The following is an 18,761-nucleotide window of genomic DNA, read 5'->3' on the forward strand; positions in this document are numbered from 1 at the left end:
ACTCCATTAAATAGAAGCATGCAGCTGTATAGCTTAGAATGCTGATGCAATAGTCAGTACACTACACGCCAGTGGGACCAGGCTATTTTCTGGTTTTCATTGCTCTGGTGATGCGTGCATAGACTCAGTCGCTTCACCCTTTCATGCATTTCAGTAGCTGTTGTTCAATATTTATTAGCTTCAGGCTCAACACAGTTAGCTCAGTTTCACTGGTGATGGCAGAGCAGTGCAGATGCTCTGCTGCCAACAGCAAAGCAGAGGTTCAGCACACAAGTGTAAATCAAGCTTTATGCAATAAAGCACATACAACTCGGTCACTAACAGCATTTCAAATCCAGCCGTTCTCAAGGGAATTTGATATAAAAAATTAAATAATAATCAAGTTTCTCTGTCTAATCAGATCTGTTAAATCCACTTCTGCACTTGGCTTGATGTGATCACCTTGTGCCTTACTTTAGCTGTTCTGGAGCCTCATTTAACCACTATAACTGTAAAACCCACTGACTGCAACCTGTTCATTACTATGCAGACCTGCAGACTAGGCCATTGCAGTCGATGTTCAGCCCCTCCTCCACCGATTTATGCGCTCATAAACCCCCTCTCTTACCTCGTTCCACTCTGCCTCCCTCTTCCTTTCAGCGCTCTTCCTCTATCACATGTTTTGCTGGGAATATCCTCAGCTTCAGTATGTAGGTCACAGAGCAGATTTGGCCTAGTCTAGCTGAATCACACTGCTACTGCTTTTACACACACGCGCGCACACACAGATACAGAGTGTAGCGAGGTCCGTGTCGTCACGTCGCTCAGTGCCAGCATAGATTATGAAGATACATGTTCACTTTTGGGGAAAAACTGTTCGTAGCAGCTGTTATGCTGCTAATTCAGTTAGCTCAGCCCAAATGCTGTACTCACAGCTCTAAATCCAACTCCAAAGCTCTGAAAGAAAAAAAGGCAGAAAATGACTGCCTGAAAACCAAAAAGTTCAAAAGAATTTGAATATCATCCTAATCTTACCGCAACTTGTACCAACACAAGTATCCACATTGACATATACACACTTCTATTAAATTACCTGCAACGTGAGTAAAATCATCAGTAGCATCATTATAAGACCCTTGAGCTCAAGCTAGTATCTCCCACTTTGAGCCAATCGGCAGCTGAGTATGGATTTCACATCAAGAGATGGATCCACAAAGAAAGATCAGGTTGACGAGTCTTTGAGGTTCATTGACCTTCGCGCTGAACCTTGGTAAAGAAAGAACTGCAGCTTAAAATAAAACTAACCTTAAACTACTGTATGAAACAAGAGCTATTGACCGCACACACGCGTCCCTGGTGGTGTGTACACATCAATAAAAGGGAGAGCTAGAATTGATTGGTTGGTCAATATGCTCTGGCCACCAGGTTTGTAGGTTAGTCGAGAGACTGCTTGAGTGAATTGATGGTTTTAGCCTAGTGAGCTCGCTGGATTCACTTTGAGCTCTTCATCTTAGAGCGCTTTGAAAGCTATCAGAGATCTGACAGTTATCATTGCACTCATCTGTTACTAATGTTTTGTTTTTGAAGGATGCCAGCTATTCCCATTTCCAACTCTGTGATGTTTCACATTTGCTTTTTACTGGGGCTTATTGCAGTATTTTAGTTCGGCCTCTGTCTGAAACTAGCAGATTTAGCTCCTCTCCCTTTAATGACTCTCTCACTGCTCTTCTGATTGGCTGCCCCTCCTGACAGAATATTGAAACATCTGGTGGGCGGGGTTTCTGGGCTCAGAGGCAGAGCAAAAGTTCTTCACACACTTAGTTTAATGTGTTTAGTGTGAAACCCCAATTGTGACAGTGTATATAACAGAAAAGGTCGCTTTAAGATATTTTACGTGTCGAATGATGAGGTCATTTGATGTTATTAACAAACATCCTCCTGATGTGTTGTAAAACTAAGTGCACAGTTAGTACTTAGTTAGTGACTCCACCAAAGTAGCTTTGCATGATTAAGTGTTCAAAATAATCCTTATTCGTCTTAAAACAAACTCTTTTGCCAACTTGTTCCTGATTGGCTGCCCCTCTCAATCAAAAGGTTTGAACAGCAGTTGGGTGGGGCTAGTTGACAATAGACGGTTATATCCACTCCCACAGATGGATATGTCTGAGCCAAGAATGGGGAAAAACTGAACATCCTGAAGCCTAACGTGCGTCTCTCTTCTCTTTCTAGCTGAGTTGGGGGACTACAGTGAAGCAGAGCATAGTCCGGGCTATCTGTCTGAATACTCCTTTATCCCAAACCCCCCTCAAGACTTTCACAAAGAGGTCGCCAAACATCACCAGCAGCACAGGTACGCTGAGACACGCTACAACACACCTGTGATTTGGTACAGTTTCCTGCATGTGGAGGCGGAAAATTGAAAATTGGTTCTTTATGTTGATTTTCAGCACCTACACCATCATACTGTATATTACGGGCCACGACTAAGGGCGTGGTTCCCGTGTAATTAAATCAGATTTAATTGTTATTTATATTTACCTGCAAACACTTAAATGTAGGTACAGTCGAATGACTGAAACCAGCCCATTGTTTCCTCAGTGGGCTGGGCACTTGGATGAGTGACGAAACGTTTCTCCCACTGTAAACGCTTCGTCCAGATGAACAGAATCAACCTTTGGAGCTTAATTTATTTTTCTTTCATGATCGCTGCTCAAACTAAACTGACAAAAGGAGTGTACAGAAAGGAGTTTCTGCTTCCCTGTAATGTACCTGGAAGTTAGGCGAGGTTAAGCAAAGGTTAATCCATAACACTGAACCTTAGAATTCAGTCATGATGAAAGATGGGGAAATATTGTTTGTTCCTCTGCAACATTATCAAGAAATGATGCAATACTTAAAATCACTTGCATCATAATTGGTTTCTATAAAATACCTGCAGTTATGCAATGTTTAAAATTACTCATGCATCCCTCAGCAGACTTGCAGTATCATTATTTCTTTGTTTCCTGTCAAACCCTGACCGGTTACGACAACCTTTGAGCGTTTGCAGGTAAATTTAATTACTTGTAATTTGATTACAGGGGTGTTACATTGTTAGTTATGGACCCTTATTATAAGGTGTTACCAAATACAGTAGAAATATGAAAGACTGATTACTGTCCCTGTATAAAAGCACACATATGGCTCACATGCTGCAGGTTTAATGACCTTTTCCTTCTGCCTGGCTCGTTTGTTTGCTGCTTTTCTTTGTGTATTTTCCGCCTCCATATGTCTAACACACACCGCGTCGTCGTCGCTGCTCCGCACGGCCTCCCGACGGCTGCTTCACCCTCTCTCACTCTGTTTATTTTTTCCCCTCTCTCTCTCTCAGCGGTCTATCTCCGGCCGAGTCAGAGTTTAATTATCTGAACACAGCACGCACGCTGGAGCTCTATGGGGTAGAGCTGCACTATGCAAGGGTAAGTCTGTTAACGCCTGTGTGTTAAAGACTGTGTTACGAAGAGTTTGTCCTTGCTTCTGGAGCATTACGGTTCATCACCTGCAACATTTTTATTTCTTTTTTAATTCCACCAAAGCTCGGAGGCCTGTCAGACATGTCCAGCGTCTGCGATCTCACTCTAGCCGTCTTGCTTCCTTCCCCTCCCCCCCACAGCAACCGCGAGCAGTTAGGTGATAATCCAGAGTCCGGACCCACCCTCAGCCGTTGTGCTCAAAACTGATATCACAACGTTTTAATCTGTAAAAGGTTTCCCTCTTTCCCGCTGTCACAACGTGGTTCGTACACTGTTTTCACAGAGCCAATCACGTCTGTGCTGGGACTGAGATCAGGTCTGTGGAGCTGCAGCGTGTACAGCTGACGTTGTTGCCCACACCCTGCAGAAATGCCACACATTGGCATTCAGCTCTCATCATGACACCAACACATAGAAGCAGAGCAGGAAAACCAGCATTTAATCCGTATTTGCGATGCAGTTCTTTTTATCCACGAGCTTCCTGACTAATTCATCTGCATTCTGTTAGATTCATGTAGTTTCACTTCACAGCAGCGAGCTAAAACACTCCCATGCTAACTTAAGAGCTGCTCTAGCCTGTTGTAATTTCTAGCTGAGGCAGTAGAGAGTGGCGCTCCAGCTGCTGAAGGAAATGAGAGCAGTGATTTTTCAGGTGTGTTATTATGGGATGTACAAACGGGACTCGAGCGTGGATTAAATGTGACGGACAAAGTATGAAATGCGTATGAGAGCTATAATCATGAAGCTCAGTTTAAAACTGTGACTCTGTGTCAGATTTAGGAACACATACTTGGTTTACATCAGTGAGGAAGCCAGTTTTACTCTCCTCCCTCCCACCTGCCTCCACCTTTACCACGCCCTCCTTCACCTGTCCCACTCTCCTCTCCTCAGGACCAGAGTAACACAGAGATTCTCCTCGGGGTGATGTCTGCTGGAATTGTGATTTACAAGAACAGGGTACGGATCAACTATTTCCCATGGTGAGTGACCCACACGTCAAGAAGAGAGGATCACAGACATCACTGTGTATGTGGGCTCAGTTTCTGTACTTTCCTGTGTCCTTTAAAATACAACAACACAAAGTAAGAAACACGTGAAAAGCAGAAGTGACAGAGGTAGTGCTATGACTGGATTTACATGGGTTTTTTTAAAGCGAGGTTTCAAAGGGAGCTCTGGGGAATCCCTGAGGATGACTGGGATGCTCCCCTGAGTTCTGCGTGACTTCCAGGGTGTTTGCCAGTATGATGCTCTGTGAGCATAGCTTCCAGCTGGCAGCCAGACTACAACCACAACAAGTTGGAGGAAACAGAGTTCAGAGTTGAGTGGTGGTTGTGTGTCATGGGTTTTGTGATAACACTTGAAATGTGAGTTGTGTGGTTGGAAGAACCTGTTTTATCCTGTTTTAAGTCGTATAGCATAACATTACAAGTGACTTGTAAGTAGTAAGAATACAAGGAGCACTGAGCTTGGACGGAGCTTTTCCCATTGCTAGCAGATGTTGGTGTGATTTCTGAACTTGACTGGTTTATTTCTTACCCTTCACAAAGCCTTTAATGTTACTGGATCCAACTGGTTTTAGAGTGGGCACCAGCAAATACCCAGCCGATGAACCCTCTGTGCTCTCCTTACCAGACTATGCCAGTCTGTGGCAAAGGACAGCATCTGACACCTCTGAGCCGTTGTGGTTGAAATCGAGTTTCAGTGTCATTTTCGGTCTCGATAGCTTTACAAATTGAGAGAAAGTGCCGGGGAGGTTCCTCTGCGCAGGCAGATCAGATCCTTTGGGGCCAGCCTTTTGACGCCACTGGTCTAGACTGTTCCTCGTGGATTGGCATCACTCAAAGATGCCTCTTTAGTACCTGTTTACCCGGTAGTATTGCTTAATATCACCCCCCACACAACAGGGAAATAAGAACTTTTAGTTTCCAGTTCTTTAATAATTCATGTGTAGACTTACATAAAAGGAGGACTTCCTCCATGATATGTTTAAAAATGTGACGAGGTTCCTCTGGTCAGAACGTGTCCAAATACGACTCTGAATCTGAGGCTGTGTGGACCTGTGGCATATGGGATTCACAGGTGACTCCTCTCCATCGTGTACTTTCAGTAAAGTGGTTGGTCAGGGTGGAATGACTTGCATTATCAGTGAATTTGATGATGAATGAGAATATACAAGATGAACAGGAGAGGACTAAAGGGTACTAAACCCCGAGGGACACCACAGGGGGGAGAATCTTTGCCTCGGCACACCCAGGAAATCGGATAGATTAAAAAACGTAGAAACTACATATGCTTTTCGAAACATGTATGTATTCCTGTAAACATCGTGTATTCCACTTATTATTTTCGGAGTATCAAAAAACCCAAAAGACGCTTATGATCTGAGGCTGCAGTTTCACCTGCTCGGAGCCAAAGATCAAGGTTGTTTGAAAGCAGCTCTGCAGCCAGCGGAGAACCTGGCACGTATCCGATGTGGATGAAAAACGGTGCACTGCTGGGGGAAAGAAAGAAAGCGTACTTCACTGATATTTTCATACTCTGTCATTTCCTCCTGCCAAATTTGCCCCGAACTGGGAAATCAAACGGTGGATGTTCTTGTCACAAATCCACCTCTGCGCCTGTCGGTCTGCAGTTCCTCTTGTACTGCTTCCAGGAACCCTTTTTGCTGAGAAACGAGCTGCATAATATTTTGGAAACCCCTCACATGGTGATTATTGACATGGCATATTAATGTTTAAGCCCCTGTTGAGATTTTCTAGAATTATACAGATGATTTCACCAGATTTTTCTGGGAAGTGGGGGGAGGGGGTTTGTGTGAAACTAGGTTTCCTGAAAATATTACAGGCGTCAAATCAGCTCTCTCTCGTTCTCTCTTTGTCCTGCTTTTGCTTCTCTCTCTCTTTCTGTGTCCAAGTCACTTAATCTCATCGCCTTTTGCTCTCGGTCTCTCTGTGAAGCATCAGTTCTTGGAAATCTCCCATTCTCTGCCGTAGCATTGTGGGTGGTTAAATGTTAATGGGTGCTGAGGGTGGGAGATGAACTACTCAAACCTCTGTAACGCTGGAAGATGTGTAGGCTTAATACATCCTGAACACACTCACACAGCGGCTGGTGTGTGTGTAGGTGCATCTTTGGGGGGTTTTCTAAGATGAGTTTGATTCGATGGAAGGATTTTGTATTACAGACATTGCGAGGCCTATATTCATAAATCTGAGGTCTTTCCATTTGGGCCACAGGAAAGCCAAACCATGAAATCGTAGGGTTAAGACTCTGTTTCCGGTTTGAGCGACTACGGATAAGTCTCCGTGGAATGAGCGCTTAAGCGAGAGAAGCTGATGCAAAGTCGTCCTGAGTGGAGGAAAAATAGGCTAAAGGAAGTGTGCGTGTGCATCCAGTCTGTTGAGCTAAATTTAGAGCCCAACAGCGGTGTCCCCAACAGCTGCTGACTACCATGTGTGAGAGAGGGAGGGAGCGGAGCAGAAACATTATAGTCAACAGCATCTCTCGGCCTACGCTCGCCAATTTTTCTTCCCGTTCCTCTTCTTTCTGCCCTCCTTTAACAGAAGCTCGCCGTTTCTGCGTCCGGTTCCCTCCCGTCACACCTCACGCCGCCTCCCCTTTTGCCTTATCGCAGATCGATCTGTCAGATGAGGAGGGGTCAAGAGAGACATTTAGATTTCTGCCTCTTTCTTATTTCTGTTCACAGCAGCCTGACAAATGAGCCACACTTAGATGGGGCATGACTCACGCTCTGGGTGTGTGTGTGTGTTCATGCACGTGTGTGTGCGAGCAAGTATGTAAAATATATTTAGCAAGCAGCGATGAGTCACAGCAGCAACAAAACTAGAGGAAGGGATTAGGTTACTCTGCTCCTGCCGCTCATCAGCAGACTTTCTTACTGTGGTCACGCGTGTGCGGTTTCTGAGTCATTTTTATAGCGTGTGCGTTTCAGGTAATGCACAGATTGATGAGGTAATATCGGCGTGGTTAAAGCCTCGGACTCTCTGGTGTTGGCACGGTCTTTTAGCCCACGCCTTCAAGCTCTGGCAGGAGGTCAGAGGTTAAATGAACAGTTGATAGGACACGTGAGTCAGCCAGCTGAGAAGAAATGAGAGATTTGCTTTTCAGAGCTCGGGTCAGACTTACAGAAGATTGTGGTGGAGAAGGAAGCAGGAGTACAAAAGCACTGTATGAGAACCAGAATCAGCTCCAAATTAATTTAATTAATTCAGTTTCTTCTTAAAATGTAAATATTCCACAACAGTTTAAAACTAAACTTGACTAAACCCTAAAAATCACCTGACTGTGGGACCAATCCCAAAGGATTTTATCTGTACACTCAGATCTCATCACGCAAGTCTACGAGCTGTGACTGCTGTCTGTTTAAAGATGCACTGATTGTAAATAAGCTTTCGCGGCTCACCTGCTTTGCTTTCATTGAGCGCTTGTAGCTGCCGTGTGGTCACGTATTGGTTTCTGGACTCGGTCATAATTTCAGTGTCTGCATACATCAGTAAAAGTAGGTTTTGTGGTACTTTTTCCTGCAGTGCTCTTAATTTTAAGCCTTAATGGTATCCTCTAAGACAGGGGTGTCAAACATAAGGCTGGGGGCCCAGAATTAGCCCGGCAAAGACTTGAATCTGGAAATGTGGATGAGGGGATAAATTTTGGACTTTTAACTGCATTAGGAAGTTTTCCAGCTTTTCCTGCTGATAAAGATAAAGACCTCCCTCATGGCCAGTCATACAACACCAGACTAATTAAGTCAGAGATTTGGCTGGATGGGTGGAAATGAGAAGAGATGACGAGGCAGACGTGACAGCAGAGAGGAGGCTAAATGTTGTGCAGCGTGAAAATGTGTGACGAGTGGAAAAGAGGAGAGTGTGTCGCGTTGTTTGAAAGTGGAACGTCAGCGTCTCAGGACTGAAGATTTAACTCCGCTTTTCTGCTTCCAGGTTGAAAATAGTGAAAATCTCCTTCAAGTGCAAACAATTCTTCATCCAGCTGAGAAGAGAGGCAGTAAGTACACACACACACACACACACACACACACACACACACACACACACACACACACACACACACACACACACACACACACACACACCTGTTAACCTCTGTGTGTGTGTGTGTGACAGCATCAGATTAACCCCCTGCTGTCTGTGTCCTGGGCGTCTCTGTTGTAATCCCTCCCTTTTGTGTTGTTTCACCCTTGAATGTGTTTCTGCTTTCAACACAACAAACAGCATGTTTGTCTCCACCACAAATATTTACTCTCCTGTCCTCATTTAGCCCTCTTAAACCCGACGTAATATCTTAAGCTCAGCGTTATTACAAAGCAAACAATTACAGCCGCTGGCAACTCCCGTTCTCAAGCATCGTTCTCAAGATTCGACGTTAAGCTTCCTCATTTTTCAGTGTGTTGTTGTTGCTGTATCAACACATTTCATTCCAGGTGTTTCAGATCATAGTTCAGGAGATTAGTTGTTATTATTGATGACAATACAAATTATAATACACAGGAAAGTTTGAGTGTTGATCATGTGAGAGCGCACACAGGACGAGTATTTGTATTTGCCAGCATGAGACCAGCGCAGGTCAGAGACACTGAGTCAGGTAGAAGGTGGAGCTCGGGTGTAGGTGAGTTGCTAAACAGCTTGGTTTCATGGCCCGTCTGAAGTTAAGCTCATGTTTCTGGTGTTGGTTGTGTGTGCATTATTCTGTCTGTAAACACAATAGTTTAAAAACTTAATTCTAATAAATCTTGTAGGGGTGTCGAGTGGGCTCATCTTAACGAGCCGTTTAAATTTGCCTTCCACCCACCAAGGTCTTCAAGATCAGCTTCATGAGTTATTATTGGAAGATGGACAAAAAGCCTTCGAGCTTAGAAACCGTGGTTCTAACACGCGAGCTGTGGATTCTCAACATAAGGACATGATCACATATCAGGTCAGATTTGACCTCTGACCTCTCCAACAAGTTCAGTCTGGTTGATCTGACTTTGAAAGTCATAGTAATGTTAGTTTAGTATGTTTGTATTTTTAATGAATGCACTATATCCACATCAATAATAATTATACTCAGCAGTGCAGATAACAAAAGCTCGCACTTTTACGTTTAAAAAGAAAACTAAATATAGACTGGGTCTAGAGAGTATTTTAAATTCAGGGAATTTAAAATAGAAAGTAGCTCGTCCACAGAAGGACTGGTAGCTCCCCTTACGATAAGGGTTCAGATCGCGCGAACAGGTGTGAATGTGAATGTGTGTGTTTAGTTTGTTTGTTTGCTTGTTTTAATCAATTTTAAATCATGCTTTTTATTTGTTCTTGTTTCTAATGTCTCTGTAAAGCACTTTGAATCACCTTGTTGTTGAATTGTGCTATACAAATAAATTTGCCTTGCCTTGCCTAGAAAATAAAAACAGTTTTCTTAAAAGCTGCCTTGGTGGAGTTTGTGCTCTCTGAGCGCTTCTTGTTTATTTATTTCTGTTTTTTGGCTCCGGACCAAAAGTGTTAACAAGCTAAATGTTTGAAATAGACTCAGAGTACTAAAGACAAGCTTATCTCAAAGTAATGAAGTGTGACGGGGCTTTTCCTGGATTTTTGCTGCTCTCTGAGCCACACGATGTTTCTTTCTTGCACAGTTATCACCCCCTGAAGGCCCTTTGTGATTCAGGAGAAAAGAACCTGTCTGAAATCGCTCAAAGTAGAGAATAAAAAGTAATAGCAGGGCGGCAAACATGTGCAACAGTTTGTTACTGTAGCTAACAGTTATGGATGATCGGAGCAGGTCACGAACTAACCCCGTCCTCTCCTCGCTGCACACAGACCGAGTCTCGTGAGACGCTGCTCGGCTTCAACATGGTCAACTACCGGGCCTGTAAGAACCTGTGGAAAGCCTGCGTGGAGCACCACACCTTCTTCAGGCTGGAGCGGCCCATCCCGCCGCAGAAGAACTTCTTCGCCTACTACTTCACCCTGGGCTCCAAGTTCAGATACTGGTGAGAACCGCAGGCCACAAACACGAGCTGTCAGAGAAGCACCGGAGAGCCTCTGAGCATCCAGGGTCTCACATGTCCAGCACACACACAGATATGTGGGTGGATGCTTTGTCTGGCCCTCCTCCTTCGCGTCAGTTTGCGAGGCTGAAAGTGGCCGCCGTTTGCCTTTGAACCTTCTCGCACTACCTTGCCCCTGAAAAGCACGGCTTAATTATTCATGGTTTGCCTGAAACAAAGTAACCGAATTCGTGTTTGGCCTTCCCACCGTTGTCTTTCAAGTTTTGCGGGAAGTGTTTGTGTCCACGTGAGAGCCAGCCGTGCATTTCATTTCATTTTCCGTCACGCTGCCGCCGCCCTCCTCCTTTCAGACAGAGCATTCCTTCCCGTTTGGTTTGATAGTTTTTTGTTTTTTACTTCAAGTTGGAACCGGCACCGAAACATAAAATAAAATGAGGTTTTCTCCTCGCTGCTTTATGACATTGCACTGTGTCAACTTTGTTTCACTTCACTGGCGCCATGTTTTTCGTTTCCTTTTTCTATGAAATGTGAGCGAGAGCTGAACTGAGAGCTGGAGGTCTTGTGATGCATTATTGAGCAGCAGTGATGCAACGTGAGCTAGGCTCGTCTGATGTTTGGCTCCGCTGAGTGCGAGTGGTTGAGATATTGACTGACTTTTCAATAAGCACAGACCTGAATTGTGAATTTGTGCTGTTAAAAATCTTATTAACTTTGTTTCAGAAGATGAAATATGCTGTGCTTGTTACTGGTTGGCAGGCAGCTCATGGTGTTTAGATTTCTTAAAGATCGGAGGAGCTAATTCACTGAAGTGCCTCTCGTTATTAGAATAAGGCAGCACGGTCTTTTTGTGTTAAATAAAATCGATATGCATTTATGGATTTATCACATTTGTCACAGAAAACCTTCGATAGCTGCTTTTTGAAACTGTCCTAAACTTAAGAGTTGTTTTTGTCGTCTTCAGCGGGCGGACGGAGGTGCAGTCTGTGCAGTACGGGAAGGAGAAAGGCATCAAGGACAGAGTGTTTGCCAGGTAATTCTCGGGTTCTTGATGGTCAGCTGATGATTCATGTTGATTTTGTGCAACGCTGAGTTAGTGCGTCTGTCTGAGCAGGTCACCCAGCAAGCCGCTGGCCAGGAAGTTGGTGAGTGGAACCGACTGGGAGTCGGTCAGCAGGAACAGCCTATCGGACGAGAGATTGGAGACCCAGAGCCTGCCCACTCGCTCCCCGCCCGGCACGCCCAATCAGTGAGTTCTGAGTACAGTTCAGCTGTCTCCGTAACTCTTCACCTATGTCCCGCAGACCTGGACTTATCTGGGATTCAGACAGCAGAGATGTGATAGCCCAAATGTTCACCTGCCAGCTGCTGGTGCAAAGTCCATGTCAGATTGTGCCGATGTGGGAAAAGAAAATAGTCTGGTGTGTTCATCCCAGCACATCTAAAACCTGCAGCTCCCCCACCCTTTCCCTAAACAATATTCAAGATCACTGCGTAGTTTCACCTGTAAAGAAAACTAAATGTTAAAGTGCACGTTCACTGATGAGGAGTTTCTCCTTCGTCAGGATATATCGGATATTTCCCGTCCACTCCTCTCTCACAGGGCTGAGGCTGTGTTTATTTTCAGGTCAGCTTGTGCTCTGTTATTATAGATTAACGAGAAGCTTATAAAGTAAATAAAACTGCTGTATTTCTGCAGGTAAAAGTCTGCTTCACTGTGGAGAGAACAGACCAGGCTCTGGTCCAACTTCTGCTTTCTTTCTCTCCTTTTGGACACCTGTTTGTGTTTTTATTGAACTTGTCAAGAATTAATTGGTGGGTGATAACGAGTTTTTCAAGAGTCGTTGCTGGTTCTGAGTGGCTCCGCCTCTTTTACCACAACGTTTGTTAACTCAGTATTCAGCCAGAGAAACATCGACTTCAGTCTGAGCAGCACTGCTGGGATCTCCTCGACCATAATGGCCATTTATGGCTTTCAGCCTTACATGAGGAGAAATCGTAAGGCAGAGAGCAGGTGAATAATCTTCCAGTTGTTCAGCATCTGTTATGAATCAGATGAAGGCAGAGCGTCATTAAAGTGTCAAATCTGGATGCCTCCTTGCAGCCTTACAGCTGACATAAATCCAGACGCGAATGTAAAAAGAGTTAAATTGTAAAGATCACGAGCTTTAAATCTGAACGTCTTGCTGGTAAATAAACGAATGATGCGTTTGGGGTCACGTTTCCATCGCTGCCCTTGAACACTGTGTGTCTGCGTCTGTTTGTTTGTCAGGAACTCGCTGTTTGTCCAAGAAGGCACGCGACTACGGCCGTCGTCGGTCGGCCACCTGGTGGATCACGTGATCCACGCTTCACCCAGCCTGCCCGTCTTCTCCTCCAATCACAAGTCGGCGTCGTCCACGCAGGCTAACAGCATCAGCCTGGACTCCACACCGTAAGTCGTCTCCTTCTCCTTTAACGCACGTCCCACTCACGTTTCTTCAAGCTCTTTGTATTTGGGCAGCAAACATCAGCTTTGGACTCGGTGGCAGAGCGGTGGTTGGATCATAATTTGACTGCTTCGTAAATAGAGCGTCCCCCGAACACAGACACCCTTTAATTTACATTTTACTCATCAGATTTAGTCTGAGAGTACTGCTGAGTTGACAGCTTTTGTTTTTAGTCTGCCTGTCGGTGTCTGTGGCTTCTCCCGACAGTTCACACCCTCCCAGTGTCACTTAGCTGGCCCCAGTGGAAAGATGAACCCTTTGAAAAACAGCCCGTAAAATGTGTTTATAGCGCATAGCAGGGCGGAGCGCTTGTGCAACAGGGCTGAACTAGGAATTAGCACGCGCGTGTGTGTCTGTGTGCGCGTGTATCTGTGCTTTCTGGATCTCCTTAAAATGCTCTCACACTGTGAAATATTCGTCGAGTCGTTTAATAAAGTTCCACACGGCTGCTTCGGCGTCTGAAATCTTGCATCGAGCTGGTAGGAGAGATGGATGTCTCAGTTGGACGTCAGGATGGTTAAGTAACATTTAAGTGGTAGTTCCTCTGCCTACAAAGCTGCACACGCAGACGAACACGCCAAGTCAGTGGCTCATCGCTCTGTTACGGAGCCAGAACATGACATAATCACCTGCTCTCCCTTCCTCCCTCTCTGTTATTGTGTGCTTCGTCCATCGTGGTAGTGGAAATAAAAACAGGCCAAAACAGCGTTTTATGAGGTGAACCTCAGATGCTTTATTTTGGAGTTTGCATGTTTAACCCTTCAGACTTTAGTCTTTCCTGATGAAAACAAGTCTTCACATTTAGTGTCAAAGCACCTCAGGTCCGTGAGTAAGAGACATTCATGATCCATGTTACCTGTTCAGGTTAAAAGCAAAACACATCACGGTTTAGAGAATATATAAAAGCTATGAATTCACTGATAATATTAAACCTGGTGAATTATTTTGATTACACTTTATAATGCTGCCTGTGAAGTATTTGGAATTATTTGAATGCATTATTTAAATTTAGTTACAATGTAACATACACGAGGTTCTACTTAAATGAGCTTCCAGTACAATTCCTTTGTTTCCTGTAACAGCCTGGATTGTTAGTGTTAGTCTACCCAGCTTTGAGTCCATATAGGTAAATATCATTTCAAAAATTGCTGTGACGTTGCACGCTCAGTTGAAGGTCGAATTATTACAAAGCGTTAGCGTTGTTTTAAAATTTGTTCTATTTTCAGCTACAGTTGTTCAGAAGCACATCTATCAGTTTTAATCACAGCGCTATACTTAGTATTAGCCACGTTCCTTTTGCTGTGAATGTTTTCTGCAACTGTGCAGAAGAGAATTGGGACGCTAACCATTAGAAGAAATGTTTTTAAGTACGTCTTTCAGCTTCAGTGGTTATGAACCTCAACCATGAATCACTTTTTGATATCAGCCGCTGGTTGGAACCGCTGTGGTTTGGCTTTGATATAAATTATCAAATAAATTCTGCCTTTTCGAGTGAATATTTTCAGCATTGCTTGCGTGTTTTCAGGTGGATCACTCCTCGGCATTACGCGTTGGAGATTTTCCTCCAGTTAAACTAAAAGGAGATTCTGCTTTTTGTCACCACGCCCTTTAAAAAAAGCCCCAATGTTCTGTTTTCTAGTGGCGTGAAGTTGAAAATGATCTGTTTAGCTAACCACAGTACACTGGAGGGATCCTTATTTTTAATTGCAGTGTCTTTATTTCCTTGACAGCGTCAGGGAAAAAGCCTGGCGTGATTATGCCTTTGGCCGGAGCTGGGAGTTTATGACACGGTGGATTTTCTTTCGTTTGTTATTGTCGGATTAAACGTCGATTGGGTCATCCTCTTTACAACAGCGCGGCGCTGCACACGCAGACTTCTCGCTGCAGTGCCAGAAGGCGTGGCGTTGTTTTCGCGTGCACCCAAATTATGTGCTGGTGCATCTAAATGAAAGTTGTCATAATAAATTATTTTCTGTGCTGTAATCAAACTCTTTTCTCTGAATTCAAAGCAAAGGCAGGCTTTGGTGAATTATTTAGTTGGAAAATAAAAACTGGGTGTGCACTGAAACAGGTCTTAAATTTGTCTTTTTGTGGTTTCTAAAGCAACATTTTTCTTTATTGCAGCTCCTTTTAGCCCTCTCGTGTACCCGCATATGATTTTTCTGTCACTGCACACTCATTTGGTTCCCTCTTACACCGTGCTTTCAAAAATTTATCGAGCGATAAACATAGATCCAGTATGGAAGTATTTGATAGAAGGAAAGCTAAAAAGCAGGGCTTAGCCGTGTCCTCATCCCGGGGCTGGCCTAAGGTTGTGGCTGTCGCGCCGAGCAGATGCATAATGCAGGATGATGTGCAGCCTCGGCTCAGGCCTGCTGCGCGCTGCCCTCTCTCTCTCTGAAAGCCTGACCTGGTTTTGACCCATAATAAATGTTAGTTTGCATTCGTGTGTTTAAGAGACAAAGTGACAGTGGTAGCAGAAGCCAAAACAAAGGCAATGCTCTTTGACTTGTGCTTCTGCCTCCGAGGAGCGCCCGTACGCAGCAGTGCACACGCGTGGATGCAGACATGCACTGAAATGCTTTTACGCAGCAGAGACCGAGCCCTGATGATGCTGAAAGCCTCACCTGGCTGCTGATTCGCCGTACACGCCGACTGCTTCTTTATTGTCGGGATGATGGAGGGGGGATGTTTTCCTTCCTCCAGCAGCCCTTTTATCGAGGTTAATGCATTGTGACTAACACAGTGCTATTAAGCCTCCCTGTCTCTCACGGTCTCCTCGCCTGCTTTTCTCCATTTGTCTTCACTCCACCTCTTTAACAAAGAGGAAGACCATTGTTGTGTAGTTATCATGAATGCATGTTTGCGGCTTTGCTGTCCGTCCTCGAGCGCTCACAGCAGCTTCACAAATCCTGTGTTACTAACGGTATCGTAACAAATGGCGACACAAAGGACTTTGAAACGTGTTTCTCGCTGTCATCTCGCCTTCATTTTTGCTTTATTGCTGCTTTCTTCTTCTTCCTCCCGCCGTTTGCCTCCCTCAGGTCTCCAGATGGGGTGGATGGCCAGCCTCCAGCTCTCCCGCCCAAGCAGCTGAGCAGGAAGACCCTGAGCCAGATCATCCAGGCCCACTCCCAGCAAAGCCTGCTGGACAATCACCTCAATGAGATGTATGACGTTCCCGTCAATGCCGACAAGACCACGGTCAGTATGAAGGCGTCATAAAAAAAAAAACTGCAACAGTTTCTGTACAAGTAAATGGAAACTGTGTTAGCTTCAGAAGTCGTCTGATTCTAGATGTTTGAATATCTGAATAGATGAAGAGAAATCCCCGAGTATTTTATATTTGTGCCGTTTTTATATAATCTTTCTAAGCTGTTTAGAGTCTTTTAGCTCATTGTTTTGGCTGTTAAGCATCTACCGGCATCATATTAAAAAGGCGGGGTCGTTGCTGTCTTTGGTCCCAAGACTTATTTCTTCTATGAGTCTCTAAATCTGGCAAAATGAGGATGAAAGAAGGCGGCACGCTCTGCTTGGACGTATGTGTAAAAGGGACTAAACCTTAGAGGTGGTTTTAAATGATTTGGAAACGGTGACATATACCTGCAAATATTATGACACCTGTTGAAGTTTCTCATTCTGTTTCATTCTTTTTATGTGTTTCAGACTTGAATTTACTGGTTACATTTTTTAAAAAGTGACGTTTGTGCTAAAAATGCAAGAAAAGTTGGGCTGAAGTGAACCACTTTATTCTGGTGTACTGTGGTGCATTTATAGCCGTCTGTATTGTAATGTATTTCCAGTTGTACTCGTGTAACAGGAAAGAGAATGAATCTATTAAGCTTACAGGATCGGCCGCTGTTAAAGTCTGAGCGCTCGGAGCTGTTGTTTGACAATGTGCTGATCCGTGATGTTGACGTGATGACTTGTGTTCTTCCAGCTGAACGGAGTAGTCCCTCACGATAACTTGGTCCTGATCAAGATGAGACCGGATGAACACGGACGCTTCGGCTTCAATGTCAAGGTGAGAGCTGAGGAGACGGGAGTGAAAACTCCCCTCGCCACCTTTTATCTCTCCTGCAGCCGCTCAGTCTGACTTGTGTTTTTCTAGCTTATTTCTATGCCTGGTGTAAACCTTTGCCCGTGGGCACGTCATCTGTAAGCACGCGGACACATCCGCACTGCTTTCCCAAATGTTAACTCGACCCTAAATATAAAAAGGACGTTTGTGTAAGACGCTGTTAACGTGTGTGTGTGTGTCTGCAGGGTGGAGCTGACCAGAAAATGCCCATCATTGTGTCTAGAGTGGCTCCGGGAACCTCAGTAAGTCAACAAGAACCTCATTTGTCTTTACACTCTAGTGAGTTGCACATTTTTTCCTCTCACTCATAAAAACACGTCTTCAGCCGCCAAACTCTCTGAGGTCTCCGTGGTGGAGTCAGATTGATGCTGACTTTAGTATAAAACGTCCAGAAACACAAAACTTCAGCTATCTTATTTGTTTCTTCTCTTTCTCCTCTTCAGGCTGACCTCTGTGTGCCTCGCCTTAACGAGGGCGACCAGGTAGTCCTGATTAATGGGCGGGACATCTCTGACCACACCCATGACCAGGTAGTCATGTTCATCAAGGCCAGCTGTGAGAACCACTCCGGGGAGCTCATCCTATTGGTCAGACCTAATGGTGAGTGGTTGTTAGAGTGCCCAGTGCATTAAACACTGATCAGGTGTAACATCCTGACCGCTGACAGCTGAGGTGAATAACACCTATCTCTTCATCATGCCATCTGCTAGTGGGCGGGATATATCAGGGAGGAAGTGAATATTTTGTCCTCAAAGTTGATGTTAGGAGGAAAAATGGTCGAGTGTAAGGATTTGACAAAAGGCCAAACTGGGTCAGAGCATCTCCAGAACCTCAGCTCCTGTGGGGTATTCCCAGGTGTCCCCCAGGGGTCAGTGTGCATCAGCGACAGGGTCATGAGTGGCCAACGGTCACGGATGAGCAAAGGCTGACCCGTGTGGTTCGATCAAACAGCAGAAAAAGTTGATGCTGGTTCTGATAGAAAGGTGTTAGAATACACCGAGTTTGCTGTGTGCTGAGCTCCAGACCAGTCGGGGTGCCCATGCTGACCCCTGTTCACCACCGGAAACGCCAGCAACGGACATGTGAGCGTCAGAAATGAACCACAGAGCAATGCAAGGAGGTGTCCTGGTCTGATGAATCCCACCTCACAGCTCACAGGCCTCACAGGTATCTGTTGCTAACATCTTGGTGCGGTTACCACAGCAAAATGGGAACCAGCACAATATCAGGCAGGTGGTCATGATGTCATGTCTGATCGTTTACACCGACAGGCAAACTTCTGGTACTTAGGCCTTTACAGAAAGTAATGAAAGATCAGATTTTTAGAGGATATTTGTACACGTATAAACTGTAAGTACTCTCGAACACTAGTACTGTAGGTATGTGAGTAGCTCATATATTTTCTTCAGGCTTTAACCTTCAGAGTGTCTTTGTATGCTAGTGAGCTTCTTCTGCCACTTCCTGGGTTTGAATATTTGCTCCTGATGAGACTTGCAGTTTGTGCGGTGCGGCCGGTTTTAATTTAAGGACCGTAAACATTCGAATGAAGTGTTTTACAGGCTGAGTTTAACGTATTAACACATGGTGCAGCACACTCCTGAAAATGAAATGTGGTCAGAAACTGGTGGAAACGAGATCTGCGAAGCCGCACGTGGTGGTATCCGTACGTCTCGGCCGTATGTGTG

General features: G+C 44.8%; 1 protein-coding gene across 1 annotated transcript in view; it reads left to right on the forward strand.

Moving 5' to 3' along the window:
* ptpn4a (protein tyrosine phosphatase non-receptor type 4a) overlaps positions 1–18,761 on the forward strand; it is a 67,669-nt gene that overhangs the window by 41,431 nt on the left and 7,477 nt on the right. The window contains exons 8-19 of the mRNA XM_026145418.2: positions 2,209–2,329; positions 3,350–3,437; positions 4,383–4,471; positions 8,447–8,510; positions 10,319–10,491; positions 11,471–11,539; positions 11,621–11,755; positions 12,779–12,940; positions 16,040–16,199; positions 16,936–17,019; positions 17,262–17,318; positions 17,520–17,676. Of these exons, the coding sequence (XP_026001203.1) occupies positions 2,209–2,329; positions 3,350–3,437; positions 4,383–4,471; positions 8,447–8,510; positions 10,319–10,491; positions 11,471–11,539; positions 11,621–11,755; positions 12,779–12,940; positions 16,040–16,199; positions 16,936–17,019; positions 17,262–17,318; positions 17,520–17,676 (1,359 nt within the window). The remainder of the gene's footprint in view (positions 1–2,208; positions 2,330–3,349; positions 3,438–4,382; positions 4,472–8,446; positions 8,511–10,318; positions 10,492–11,470; positions 11,540–11,620; positions 11,756–12,778; positions 12,941–16,039; positions 16,200–16,935; positions 17,020–17,261; positions 17,319–17,519; positions 17,677–18,761) is intronic.

This window comes from Astatotilapia calliptera, chromosome 16 (genome assembly GCF_964374335.1).
Source record: "Astatotilapia calliptera chromosome 16, fAstCal68.1, whole genome shotgun sequence".
In the NCBI taxonomy this organism is placed as follows: domain Eukaryota; kingdom Metazoa; phylum Chordata; class Actinopteri; order Cichliformes; family Cichlidae; genus Astatotilapia; species Astatotilapia calliptera.